General features: G+C 39.5%; 1 protein-coding gene across 1 annotated transcript in view; it reads right to left on the reverse strand.

Moving 5' to 3' along the window:
- Window positions 1-14363, reverse strand: part of LOC137950556 (ferrochelatase-2, chloroplastic-like) — a 31455-nt gene that overhangs the window by 13429 nt on the left and 3663 nt on the right. The window contains exons 3-4 of the mRNA XM_068797098.1: window positions 8897-9170; window positions 8235-8378 (exon numbers count right to left, since the gene is read on the reverse strand). Coding sequence (XP_068653199.1) covers window positions 8235-8378; window positions 8897-9170 — 418 coding nt within the window. The remainder of the gene's footprint in view (window positions 1-8234; window positions 8379-8896; window positions 9171-14363) is intronic.

Consider the following 14363-nt stretch of genomic DNA (forward strand, 5'->3'; position numbering starts at 1 on the left):
ATGTTTTCTAGCTTTGGAAAGGAATTTTCCTCTCCAGGAAACCAAATGCCCTTCCAGTCTCTCAATGACTGGGTGCCAAGAAAACTTGGATGGTAATCCAAGGGTCAAGGGGGAACCCAAGATAAGTGCATGCAGACATCTCAATTTTGCATCCAAGATAGCTTGCCATGGAGCTCAATAGGTTTGCTTCAATGTTAAATCTAGTAATAGATGATTTTGGCCAACTAACTTTTTGGCCGAATGAGATTTCAAACAGGTTAAGTAGGGTTTTAATGTTGTGAATTTGATTTAAAGAGCCTTCACAGAAGAAGTTGTTGTCATCTGCATATTGAAGAAGGGCTATGCCTTGTGCAGGATCAGGGGAGATGGGGCTGAAACATCCTGATCTTTTAGCCAGTCGAACCATGGCAAACAAATGGAGCCCAATAAGGGTGAAGATGAAAGGAGAGAACGGGTCTCCCTGCCTGATACCCTTAGTACCTTTGAAGTACCCACATGGCTTACCATTGACAAGAACAGAATATGAAGCATTAGAAATGCAGCTTCTCATCTAGAATCTCCAATGAGTGGTGAAGTCCATTTCATCGAAGAGGTGATCAATCAACTTCCAATTGACCTGGTCAAAGGCTTTCTCGAAGTTAAGTTTGATGACAACTCTTGGTTGATTGGATTTTTTGAAAGAGTGAAGTAGTTCATGGGCTGCCATTGCTGAGTCCAGGATATTGTGGCTTTGGATAAAGGCACTTTGGCATGGGCTAATAACACGGGGGAGGATGACCCTTGACGGTTGGAAAGAATTCAGCCTAAAATTTTGTATGAGCTGGTGGTTAGGCTGATAGGTCTGAAGTCTTGAAAGAGGGTTGAGTTGGTTTTTTTTGGGATTAGGGCAATGAAAGAGGCTCCGATGGATTTATGGGTAATGCCGACTTGATGGAAGTTGCTAACAAAGGCATGGACATCATTCTTGATTATTCTTCAAGATTTTTGGTAAAATTCTCCATTGAACCTGTCTGGACCAGGGGCTCGATCCTTTGGCAGACCAAGTGCAGCCGCGTCAATTTCTTCTAGAGAGAAAGGGCGCTCCAGAAGTGCAGCTTCTGAGGTAGAGATACAATTGAACTCGATCTGATCAAGAGTAGGATGGTTGAAACACTCCTCTGTATAGAGATATGAAAAAAACTTGACAAAGACATTAGCAATGGAGACGCTATCCGTAATCTCCTCGTCTTCATGATGAATAGAGGATATACGATTAGCTCTCCGACGAGCTGAGGCAACGGCATGGAAGAATTTTATATTTCCATCCCCGTTGGTCAGCCAACGGAATCTGGCCCACTTCTTCCAGTGAATGGTTTCATTTTTAAGAAAATTTGAAAGATCAAAATTTTAATGGTTTCGAAAAATGAGTTCAAAGGATGAGAGTGACCTTTGCTCTTCAAGGAGATCAAGCTCAAAGAGACGGCGCCGGATAGAATCTTTTCCAGATGCAGCAGCAGCACAGAGACATTGAGCCCATGGCCGGATCTTTAGCTTTGGAGCTTTGAGCTTCAGGGGAAAGGACTATCCAGGATTTGGGTGGTGACTGAAATCTTCCCACCAATCTTTCAGTTGGGGGACAATAAGAAGCCAGGAGTTTTCGAAACGGAATGGAGGGTGTCCCCAGGCTGGGGGATGAGTGTTGATTTGGATTGGCCAGTGGTCTGAGCCAATTTTATTAAGGACTTGACCGGAGGTGTTGGGGAAGAGTTGCAGCCAGTCGTTATTTGCCAAAAAATGATCTAATTTGGAAAGTATAGGGGGGTTTTGTCCATGTTAGTAACAGGAATTTGCCCAAACTCCTCACGTTCGTCAAAGTTTGGAATGAGGAAGAACTTTTTTGAGTCGGGATCTCTTTGAGTTCGGTTCTCTTTGCTTCTCAACTTAAAGTTATTGAAAAGTGTTTGGAAGAAGGCAACTATATCAAAATATGTGTTTTTTGGCTGTTGGAAGTTGCTGATCATGGATTCATATAAATGTTCTTAACTGATGCTTTACTTTGAAAAGCAAAAAGCTAAACTACTGCAAGATTCAAGCATAATGATTACTTGGCTAATGACAAACAGAACTCTGTTATTTTTTACTTTGCATTTATTTATTTTTATAATTAATCAGTGCACAGTTAATTGTCACACGTAATTACTGTGTTAATGTACAATAAACTACAATCATTAATTAATATAATAGATTATTTAATTAATTAGTAAATTAATATATTTAATTCTACATTAAATTACTTATTAGTGTAGTAATCATGTTTGTTTTGGTTAATTTGGTGTTTAGGTATACATGTTCTATTTAAGTATATTATTACTACTCATTCTCTTGTTTTGGTTATATTTCTCATTTTGGGGCACTAACACTGGAAATTGTTTTCCAGTGCACTTGAACTCGTCCACACTAACACCCAACTTGAAGTTAAAGTTGAATTAGATCATTCCAGTGATTTGAAGTTGAAGTTGAAGTAGTTGTAAATGTTGACTAACCCCCCCTTAGTGGAATAGTAAGACAAAAGGTGGGAATAGTCCCTACTCCTTTGCCCCATACGTAGAAAAGAAGAGTGTGGAGCGTAGTCCACCTAACTGGGATGCACCTGATTTTTAATTTAACCAGAGAATTTGAATTGATTGACTTAAAAAAAATTATTATTTTAGATTTATTTTGTATCTCATGCATTCATATTAGTGTTCATTTTAGATGTTTTTTATTATCTTTACTATTTTTATGATAAAATGGATAATGGCATTGTTTTTATTGGAGTATACTATGTGAAATAAGAGTCCTATTGAGATAGAAACTTGTTTGTGTAATTTCTGTTTTAGTTGAATTCTAAAATAAGTGTCCTACCCAAGCTAAGAAACTGTGTAGTTTACCATTATAAGTAAAGTTAAATGGTGGTCAAATAGATTGTCTTCAGCCACCCTTTCTCTTCCCTTACTCCTTTAATGTTCCATCTAACATGGTATTAGAGTGGATACTTTAATGACGGTCTCCACCCAAAATTGTCTACATGGAGAAGTTATTAAAGAATAGTCCTACATGTATCAATGAATAGAAAAATTTTGGGGGGAGTAGGGTCTTCGTGGAAGGGAGCAATAATCTGCCGCCTCCTATCCCAATTCAAGCCTTCTATTGTAGAACTCCAAGTAACTAAATGCCAAAGTCCGGACGACAATCTCGCCCGAGATCTCTAGAGCTGCCCCTCCTTACAATGGTGTTATGGGATGCCTCTCTTCGATGCAATTAGCACCCATCACGGGACCTACTCGGTGGGGGTTCATTTCCGTGATCGTTGCTCTAGCTCTCAGTGGTGCCTCGCTGGAGTTTACGGTCCTAACAGCTATCGTGAGAGAAGGAATTTTTGGGATGAGCTCTCTGACCTCCAACTCCAATGGACCCTGCCATGGATCTTTGCGGGGGATTTCAATGCAATTCATTTCTGCGACGAAAAGCAACCTCCAGCTACCCATATCTCTTCCTCTATGAGAGGCTTTGCTGACTTCATTAGTAGTGGGGAATTGGAAGAGATTACCCTCTCTGGAAAGACCTTCACTTGGTCCAATGGACAACAGCATCCAATTCTCTCTAAGTTGGATCGTTTTCTTGCCGATTCAAATTGGCTTCATCTTGATGATGATGTATCTGGAAGAGCGCTCGACCGGGTAGGATCCGAACATTGGCCCATCCTATTATCACCCCCCCCCCCCCCAACTCAGATTTGAAGACACCTGGCTCACTGATGCTGATTTTGATGTGTTATTGAAGAATTGGTGGACTAGCTCCCAAGCTTGGGGTAGAACAGAATGGTCTCTTCCGATAAAGCTCTAACTCCTTAAAAAGAATCTTAAGGAATGGTTTTTCAGGCGTCGTCAATCAGCTAGAGCTGAGAAATCGTCTCTCCTCAACTGCATCGCCGATCTGGACTCATCAAAAGAGCAAAGATTTATATATAGCTGATTATCTTAATCGGCCGATAATCCAGCAGCTTCACTTTGGCCGCCTCCCATACTCTGCTTCATCTCTTCTTGAAGTTCCCTTCTCCCAGAAGGAAATTGAAAGGGCAATTCTGGGCATGGCTTGCGACCGGGCACCGGGTCCAAATGGATTCAATGGTGAATTCTACCACCGAGTTTGGCCAATTATTAAGGGATATATTTCTCTAATGGTTGAGGGCTTCTTTAAGAATGGCATCTCCTTCCGCAACATGGGTGCCTCTTTCATTTTCTTGATCCCCAAGAAGAGAAAGGTTGAAACCCCTGATAACTTTCATCCAATCAGTCTGATCTCGAGCACTTACAAGATTATGGCCAAACTCCTTGCAAGCCGGCTCAAGACAGTGCTCCCTCTAGTTATCAATCATGGTCAGAGTGCATTGTTGAAAGGTAGAATCATTTTGGACTCCACTATGGCGGCCCATGAGTTGATTGATCGTTTTACCCGTTCGAAGGAACCAATGTTTGCACTAAAGCTGGATTTAGAAAAAGCTTTTGACCAGGTAAATTGGACCCTTTTGGACAACCTCTTGACTCGCATGGGTTTCAGAGATCAATGGAGATACTGGATCAGGAGTTGCCTGTCCTCCGCAACTTATTCTCTTGTCCTAAATGGAACAGCTTGCGGGTGTTTTAAAGGTTCGAGGGGATTGAGACAGGGAGACCCCCTCTCCCCTCTCCTTTTCAACATTGTGGCGGAATTTGTTTATGCTATGTTCTTCTCGGCCAAAGAATGTGGATGGCTAAATACAATCAGCAACTCTTCGGCTTTCAATATCCCTATCTTCCAATATGCGGATGAGACTTTGATATTCGGAGCAAGAACTATGGACAACATTAGAAGAATAAAGGTTGTTCTGGGACTCTTCGAAATTTGCTTAGGTCCAAAAGTAAATTGGGGGAAAACTTCCTTGATTGGGTTCAATATCAACCCAAACTCCCTCTCAGAAATGGCTGAACTACTTGGTTGCTCAATCTTATCCACCCCCTACACCTACCTCAGTCTTCCTCTGTTTTCGGGCCGCATTTGCAAAAGACCTTTGGACTCGAGTTATTGAAAAGATGGAAATGCGTCTTGCATCCTAGAAGGGTCGGTTACTTAGCAAGGTAGGAAAGCTAACCCTTCTAAAATCATGCATAGCTAGCATCCCAAATCATTATTTATCCTTCTTGCCTTACCTAGCTTCTGTTTGCCAACAGTTGGATAAGATGAAGAAGCGTTTTCTTTGGAGAGGAATCAGCTCAGAATACAAGTACCGTTTGGTCAATTGGGAGGAAGTCTGCCTCCCAAAGACCCTTGGAGGCCTCGGAATCCCGCTTACCAAATACATGAATTGTGCCATGCTCCTAAAATGGATTTGGAGACTCAACTCATCTACTCCAAACCTTTGGAAAGATATGGTATTATCAAAGCTCGACATTACTTCGAATTGGTGGACCAAGGAGGGAAACAGAAATCACTTATCTTCTATTTGGAGATCTCTCTATCTCCTCAACCCATTTTTCTCCTCGGCTGTCCGATTCTATGTGGGAAACAGCCAATATATTAGATTTTGGGAAGATTGGTGGTCAGGTGATATGCCTCTTCAAAACTCTTTCCCCAACCTCTTTAGAATTTCAAGATTGAGGAAAATTACCATTGCTGAAGTCGCCAATAATGGGGGATGAAACATTCAACCTCATCATGGTCAATCGGAACTTGAAGCTCTGGAAGCCAGTCGCCTTTTGGAAGCCTTACAGCCGACTAGAATTCAAGCAAACAAATTAGATAAAAGAATGGCTCTTTCTCAGTCTCCTCCGCTTATCTTATTATTCGAGGTTGGATCGCACATGGTCCCAAGCATGCAGTGGAGTTCACATGGCATCTCAGCGCTCCCCCTAAAGTAAAATACTTCATGTGGAGTGTTTGCCTCAACAAAATTCTCTTTGCAAACAATCTCAAAAATCATGGCCAGCTAGGGGTGGACCCCATTTGCCCTTTCTGCCATGTCACAGATGAAACTATTAGCCACATGCTCCTTCTCTGCCCTTTCTCTTGGGAGATATGGACTTCGATTATCAATCGAATTGGACTCCCAACTCTGCTTCCCTGCGGACCTCCCCGTAGCCTGTCGAATGCTTGCTAGGATCCCCGTCCCCGGTCTTGGAAAAATGATGATCTCGGCTTTCTCCTCTTTCATCCCTTGGGGTCTTTGGTTAGAACGCAATCAAAGGAGATTCAATGCCTAGTTCAACTCTCAAGATAAACTCATTGAAACTATCTCAAGAAATATTACTACATGGCTCCACTCTCGAAAACCTTCTCCCCCTTCTCAGGATCTTCCATCAGAAACAATTGGAGATGTCTTGCCCAGCTCCACACTTCTTTGAAGCCCCCAGTAAATTTTGGGTGGACCCCGCCGCCTGCTGGTGTCCTTAAACTGAACTTTAATGGATCCTCTTTCTGCAATCCTAGCATAGCTAGTTTTGGCGGAGTGATTCGTGACTCTCTTGGAAACCAAATCGTCTCCTTCTCCGGCCCTCTCAGTATTGCGGATTCCACAACGGCTGAGCTCCACAGCCTGCTTAATGGGCTTCGCATTTTCTGCGATCATTGCTCCGGGCCCATCCTCATTGAGGGAGACTCTAAGGTGGTGATAGGCTGGTGTGAGAATTCCTCTGCACCTCCGTGGCGCCATTGGGACGCCTTTTTTGAAATTATGGAAATTGTCAACTTATTTGACTGGTTTTTATCTCTCATCCCAACATCAGCAAATTTTGTGGTTGATGCTTTAGCCAAGCAAAGAGCTTCCTTGCAATCTCTTATTGTTAGGAGTCAGTTCCTCCTTTTTGTTCTCTTAATAAAATCACATTTCATAAAAAAAAAGGGATTATTAATTAGAAAAGAGGTTTCCTAACTTCTTGTCACTATCGGATGGGCCTTGACTGGCATCCACCTTAACTACCTACATGTAGGAGCCACAAAGAAGACCCACACGTGAAGGGGAAGGTCAAAGAATAATCCCTCATGGATCATGAGTAGAAAAATCTCGGGTTTTATTAATTGGGAAAAAGGTTTCCTAACTTCAGCTAGTCATTATGAGATGGACCTTGACCCGAGGGCCTCATAGTAAGGGAGACCGTTAAGAATAGTCCCAGATAAATCCAAAATTAGAAAGATAAAAGATCTTGTGCTTATAACTTGAAAAGAGACCTAACTTCGGCTAGACATTTCGGGATACACCTAGACCCAACTTTAACAACCTCAAACTTGAAGAAAGCACCTAAACATGGGTGGAGAGCAAAAAAAAGTAGAGAGAGAGAGAAGAGGACTACTATCAGAAGCTATGAAAGTTTAACGAGCAACAACCAAACAAAGAAAAGACTCGTTTGGGAAATTCAAATGTCCCTTGAGGACGTCTATTCCACTATTTATAGATGAATTATACTGTAGGAACTAGGAAGCACACTCTCTATAATCTCAAATTTTTTATTTGACCAAAATATCCTATATTTCTAATTTTAATAAAAAGAATAATCTACACTTTAGCTAAATATACACAAAATTAACCATTACCCACATCTTACAGAATTGCTATAAAACTATTGCAGGGAATGATTATCCAACCTAGACTCAAAAGGATTAGAGATCAAAGAATTAACACAACAGCTTTACAATCAAATTTTGTAACTGAGATGAGGGAGAGATCTAAGGGTAGTGTCTAAAACAATGAGGCCAACTATTCCCTTACAAATTCGTAGTTTTGCACCTCACTTAAGTATCCACTCTGGAGCTGTAAAGATACCCTTCTCACTTAATAGTAAATCTGTTATTTAACTAAGGATAAAAACAGAAACAAAGACAATAAATAACCTTATAAATTGAAAATCAATACTCTTCTGTTCAGGAAATTAAATTTTGCACTCATTAGCTAATTTGAAGAGTAAAGAATTTAACTTTCTTTCAGAAATACAACGCTAAATAATTCTGAGATCCAAGTTCTTCACAATGATCTGGTTGACCCTCCTTTCCTTCGAGGATTTAGGGCCCATATCTAGCTTGTTGAACCTCTAAAATTATTTAGAAACTGAAAACTTCTCTAGCAAGAAAAAGACTTAGCCGCCATTCTTTCTCAACTAAAGAATACTGATCCTAAACAAATTTAAGTTTACTGTATAGAATGAAAGCTGAGAAAGAAAGTGCATTATACTTTAGCTCAGCCACACCTGTGCATCAGTTATCTTCCGAAGAGGAGAACCACCACCGATGGAAGCATAACCTTCTTTGCTCTTGGGTGCTCTTAGAACAGAGATAAACTGTGCCAAGGGCTTCTGAAGAAAACGAAACATCCTTGGTAGACGAATAATATCCTGTCAATGTTTGCACCAGCCAACAAAAGAAGAATTACTAGAGAAGATAACAAATCGAAGAAAGAACAGCATACAAGCTGCTCATTGTCTAATGTGCTAAACAAGTTTTTGTTAAGGGCAAGAAACTTATGCATTTCTAGCAGCGGAATGTCACAGATAACTTTGAATAAGGGGTTAAAAAGAACAAATTTTATCATATGCAGAAAACCCATTTCCTAGGATAACTTAGCAGTTAAAGCCCTACAGAGTTGGTTCACATTTTGAAGCAAGAGGATCCATACTGACAGCAAGTAAAAGGTATACTCGTTTTTCATTAAAAAAAAAGGTATACTCATTTTCAACTTTAATCTACAGGAAGAGAATAGTCAATATTCAAAATATATAAATTATGAAAACATGCATAAAGAGAACTCTTTGAGAAGACCCAGTCATAACAAGGTAGCAGAAGAACATTGTGATGTTGCAGTAAATAGAAGAAATAAATAAATAAAATAAAATAAACAGCAGAGATCACTTACCGGGTCTGCAAAAAGATTAAACAGAAAAGGCTGCACATCTTCTAGAGTTTCAGGACCTCCAAGATTAAGCAGTAAAACACCCACCTTTTCCTTTCCAACAAAAAAATTATTGGGTTCCTGAGTTTCAGAGGCCACCAGAGTGCCTGCAGGCAAACGGGGTTTTCTGAATGACCACTTCCAACCTGCTGAAGGTGGTTCGAGCCATCGAGGGTGGGGTCCAGCAACTATACGACTCTTTGAGAAACATGACTCACTCTGACCTATGATGTGCGACCTGCAATATGTAAAATCAATACAGATTTTCTTGTGGAGCTATCCTATGGAAGGAAGTTATCTAAATAATGAACCTAATACGATGAACCTTTTGAAAAAGAGAAGACATCATATTTCAGTATCAAAGACTGACATTGTTTCTTGATAACAGCGAGACAAAAACTTTCATTCAGAAAAACCAAAAAAAAAAAAACTTTTATTCAATAAAGAATACCACAAAACTGACCCTCCCTATGGAGAAGAAATTTTTTAAAAATACATTGAAAACTAATCCACAGAAGCTCCCTATGGAGAAGACTATGAAAAACAAATTCAATCCAAAATAAACAACAAAACCTCCCAAAGGAAAAGAAAAGTTGGATTTAAGGTTCATCCCAAAATGACTAGCCAACTTAAGAAGCCTCTTTCCCAACTAATAAACTCAAGATCTTTGTACTCGTTGATCCATGTGGGACTATTCCTTAACAAAACGTAATCCAAGTTAAGCCACAAAACCTCCCCATGGTGAAAGAAAATAAAAAAACAAGTTAAGATTGCAAGGATAGTTTAGTCATTTCAAAGCATATATAGTAGTGTTAGTTGTTCTCTACTAGTAGAATGTTAAGTTGGAGTGTCAAAGATGTAAATTTTGTTGGAAGGTAGAATTAGAGTTTATTTAGCTCACTTTGTTTTTAAAAAAGTCACTTCCTAGGGTTGGGTTGTAGAAGGCATAGATGTAATTTTAAATTATTTAAGTTATAAAAAGGAGAAGGGGTTTTGTAAACTTTAATATCTTTCATTTCTTTTCCTCCTATAAAATTCAACATGATATCAAAGCCAGGTTACCTAGGGTATGTGAGTTGACCTAATCAACTTGCAGTGATTATGTTGTCTTTCAATCCAATTCATTTGTAGAATAACTCCTTTTTGTTATTCTTCTTTCTAGTTTCTAGTTTATTTGTCCCTTGTTCATCTGTCTATTTTTTGTTTTGTTTTCTCCTTTTGACTCCCGTGTCTTCATCATAAATCTCCGTCAATCTCTACAACTCTATTTCAGTTCTCGGAATTCAAAGAGTATGGTGTCTACCTTTTCTTTTGTTCTATTCATTATGTTATGTTTTCTCAGAAGATCAGATCGAAAACAAAGCCATAAAGAATCCTGATTCCAATCAGCTCTTACCAAAAATTCTCAAGTCTTGCCATTGGCTTCTCAAGCACTAAACTTTTTTTACTCACTATCCAAAAGCCTAACGTCTTATACTTCATGGCAAAACCCATCTCAACTTCATCGCAAAGAAACTTCCTTTGTCTGGTTGAAAAAATTGGCGTCTTTTCAGATTCTGAAATTCGGTTTCTTCCTGTTTCGGGGCAGCAACAAAAAAATGTAGATGAAAATCAGTTTTTTTTCCCTTGAGTCCATTTCATGAGGTTGCAGAGGCACCGGGGATCTCCATCAAGATGGAAAAACCAATTCTCTAGCTGAAGCCATCAGTTATACAAATAGATACAAGATAGCACAGGAATTTGTGGAGGGCTCATCTCAGAATCTTCTTGAATTAGTTGCACACCTTATTGCCCACAGCAGCTGCAACGGCCCCATCAAAAGACGATGATAATGGTACTCTAGACATCCAAACAGAGAACTTATTGGTGGTAAATCAGAGAATACATGGTGGAGCAAGTGCTTCGATATTTGCATCTTTTTGGTATTGAAGCTTTGTTGTAGTCACAATAATCAGACTTTGTGCAAATTGCAGGAGCAGGGAGTGTGTTCTCGGCTGTTATCGCTGCTCCAAATCATCGTGCTTGTGACTACCAAGGTGCTTTCCCACAGGTGGAGCAAGCCAAAGGCCTATAGAATTTTTATCTTTTTTTTCAAAAAAAAGGATGCCATTTCATTAAGCCCTAAGACAACAACAACAACAAACAACAATCAAGGAAGGAGACCCTTTACAATGAGGGATTGGAAGGTAACCCCTTCCCTAGCAACAACATTAGCAGCAAAATTTTGCTGAGCTAGAAACCAGAGACTAGCACATTACAACATCTATAGACAAATCTAGAATCTCAATAAAAACAAAGAAATGGCATCACAGGCGATCTTTCTTGCCCAAACCCCAAGAGATCACTACCTTTGAGTCCTCTTCCACATGGAGCTTCCCATGAAAGTGCTCATGAAAATTCCTCAACCCATGCCAAAGAACTTGGAGGTTGACAGTTATGGAGTCAGAGGCACCACGTAGACAAGCAAAGGACGACAATATGCTTCCCTAACAATTTCTAAAAACGCCACCAAACCCTTAAGAGTAAGAGACATGGTTACCCAAAGAAGAGCCATCAAATTCAATTTGATAGTTCCATCCTTCGACGGCTGCCATTCATCGTGAACAAGATGCTTGGACATTGATATCGTTGCAACTGCATTCCAACTACTTCTAAGTAGGCCACCATCAACAACTTCCTCGGCATCAAGGGTGCAAGGCCAAGGGATGAAAAATGCAAGAATCGTTTCAGCAACGACCTTCCAGCAGGAAGAGGAATTTTTTAAGAAACGCTGGTTTCTCTCCACCAAATGCCCAAGGCATGTGAAGCAAGCAAACCTTGAGCATAATGTTTAATTATGTGAAGAAGGGTATTTTGATAATTTTAAAATTTGGCAGATTGTCCCTCTAGGGTATCAATAGACTCAGATGTGTATTGGAGCTTTATATTCCAATTTTCATTAAATTATGAGGTGTATATAGAGAGAAATAAGAGTTTATTGTAGAGGGGTATTTTTGTCTTTGTTTTCAGTGAATTATTAATAGAGAAAGGTCAACCTCCCAGCCTCATTGAAGTGCATGCATTCTGATGCACAATTCTCTCTTCTCTCTTCCCTCTCTACACCTTGATCTCTCAATTTAACATGATATCAGAGCATTAAGATCCGATTGTTGAGGTCTCACGCAGGATTTCTCCTCCCTGAGTCTAAGATCTCTCCAGGAATGGGATTTTGATAGGACTTAAAGGTTAAATTGTTCTTTTTCTTTCCATGTCATAACCGTGCCATCACCTAAGGGTTGATAGTTTGTGCTGCCTATTGAGCAGTTTTATAAATTTTTTGTGTCCCTATAGGGTTGTATGCTAGAATTTCTCCATATTCTGTTCTGCTCCCATCCCCATACACCTGCATCATCTCCAAAATTGCTGATGTCATCATCGTTGATATTTGATTTGAGTATTTTTATGTTGATTTTGGATTTTTTATCGATCAATTGGGGAACTGCATCGACAATTGAAGTTCAAAAGCCATAATTTTTTCTGTTGTGGGTCATACATACATGCGTAGGCATAGTCCCCTATTGATTTTTGTTAAAATTTCTGCGAGAACTTGTTAACTTCTATTCTTGTACATTTGGCTTGCAATTGTGATTATCTATGCCAGTTTAAGGAGAAGTCATTGCTCTTGAAAGGGAGTCAAGTAATTTGGATGGTAAACACACTATTGAGATCATCACAAAAAGGTTGAATGGGAAGAATTATTTGAGCTAATCAAAATGTGTCCCCATGTACCTCAAGGCAAAAAGGAAGGTCAAATATCTCCAAGATTATCCACTACCTCTATAAATAATGACTGGGAAGCAAAGGATAATCAAGTTATGACTTGGCTTGTGAGTAGCTTAGAACCTAGGTTCAGAAATCAAGTGATGAACTATGAGATAACAAAGGAAATATGGACTTCTCTAGTCAATCTATGATCAAGAAAGCAATTTCACTAAAGTGTATAAGCTCTATGCAAGATTCTTCAGCTTAAAAAGAGGAGACAGAAACATTAATGATTATTTTAGTGAGTTGCAAGGTATATTGCATGAAATTAGTTTTTACCTTCCATTTAATACAAACAAGAAATAAGTTCAGAAACAAGAAGGGCAGATTCATGTGGCTAAGCTTTTGAATGGATTAGACCCCAAATATGACGCAATTCAAGCCTAGTTATTGGCCGATAGCGATGTGCCTACATGGAAGAAGGCATTTAACAATGTGGTTCGTGCTGAGATGGTAAAGGTTACATCAAGCAGTAAGAAGGGAATACAGGTTGCTGCCCTTACTATACAGTCAACACAGAGCCGGCCAAAGGCTCCCTGAGGACGTGGGAGGAGTAATAGGAGTTGAGGTAGAGAAAGCTCTGGTCATGGTAGAGGCTATGTTGATGGTAAAAGTGACAAAAGGGATGTTTATTGTAGGCAAAGTAATCATTTCTATAATAAATGTCATGTAAGGCAGTAACTGTGCCTAACAGCATCAAATTCCAGTCCCAAGCCATCCAAGAATTTAGCTACATGTAGTGTCCACGTTGTTTCCTCAATTCCTCCTCATCAGTAGTGAAGGGTGAAAAATACTTATCACGTACAGAATTCCTAGTAACTCATTATAGTAATTTGTAACTAATCTCTCACCCCGCTTGAGACAAAAAAATTTAGGATACAATTCATAAACATAGACAAATTGCTCTCCTGAGCACACAAGGCTTCTAGAGAGTTTCACATCTCCTTTGCAATCTCACAATTCATAATTTGATTCCTTAACTTGGAATCAATGTTGTTGATTAGCTAGGTCATAACCTAACTATCTTTTGTTTCTCAATCATCATTCAACAGAACTGGTGAATCTTCCTTAATGAATTTACATTTTCTTTTGGCCTTGAGGTATATCAGGATGGATTTTGACCAACAGAGGTAATTTTGCCTATGTAACCTCCTAGAAGTAATTAAAATTGAAACTTTTCCCTTAGAGCTTCCATACTCCGTTGAAGGGGTAACTATTTCCCCAAAATCAACCATAGACACAAGAAATAGTCAAAGAAAGCAATTACAGCTTCACATAAAGCAACTGCCTATGCAGACATTATTAGCCCCACTTCTCAAAAATTAGGGTTTGTGCAATTGACCGAATATGCACCAAATAATCCATAATATCCACAAGAACAATAAAATCACTTCAATACTTCCACAAAATCACAAAAAACCAGGTCGATGTCAGCCTTTCAAAGATGACATGGGCAATTAAGGCCAGTAATGGGCTGCGCATCACACAAATCAGAGGCTCTCAAGCCAGATAACCCCTTTAGGACACTAAACAATCATTAAACTGCTCTAACGAGAGTAGAAACCATCAACCTAGGGTTATAGCAAAGAAAGAACACAAAAAATCTGAATTATTGGATGCATATACATGC

Source organism: Aristolochia californica, unplaced genomic scaffold (genome assembly GCF_029961685.1).
Source record: "Aristolochia californica isolate CCGP_79_NKW_82.1479 unplaced genomic scaffold, dmAriCali1.0.hap1 SCAF_14, whole genome shotgun sequence".
Classification (NCBI taxonomy): Eukaryota; Viridiplantae; Streptophyta; class Magnoliopsida; order Piperales; family Aristolochiaceae; genus Aristolochia; species Aristolochia californica.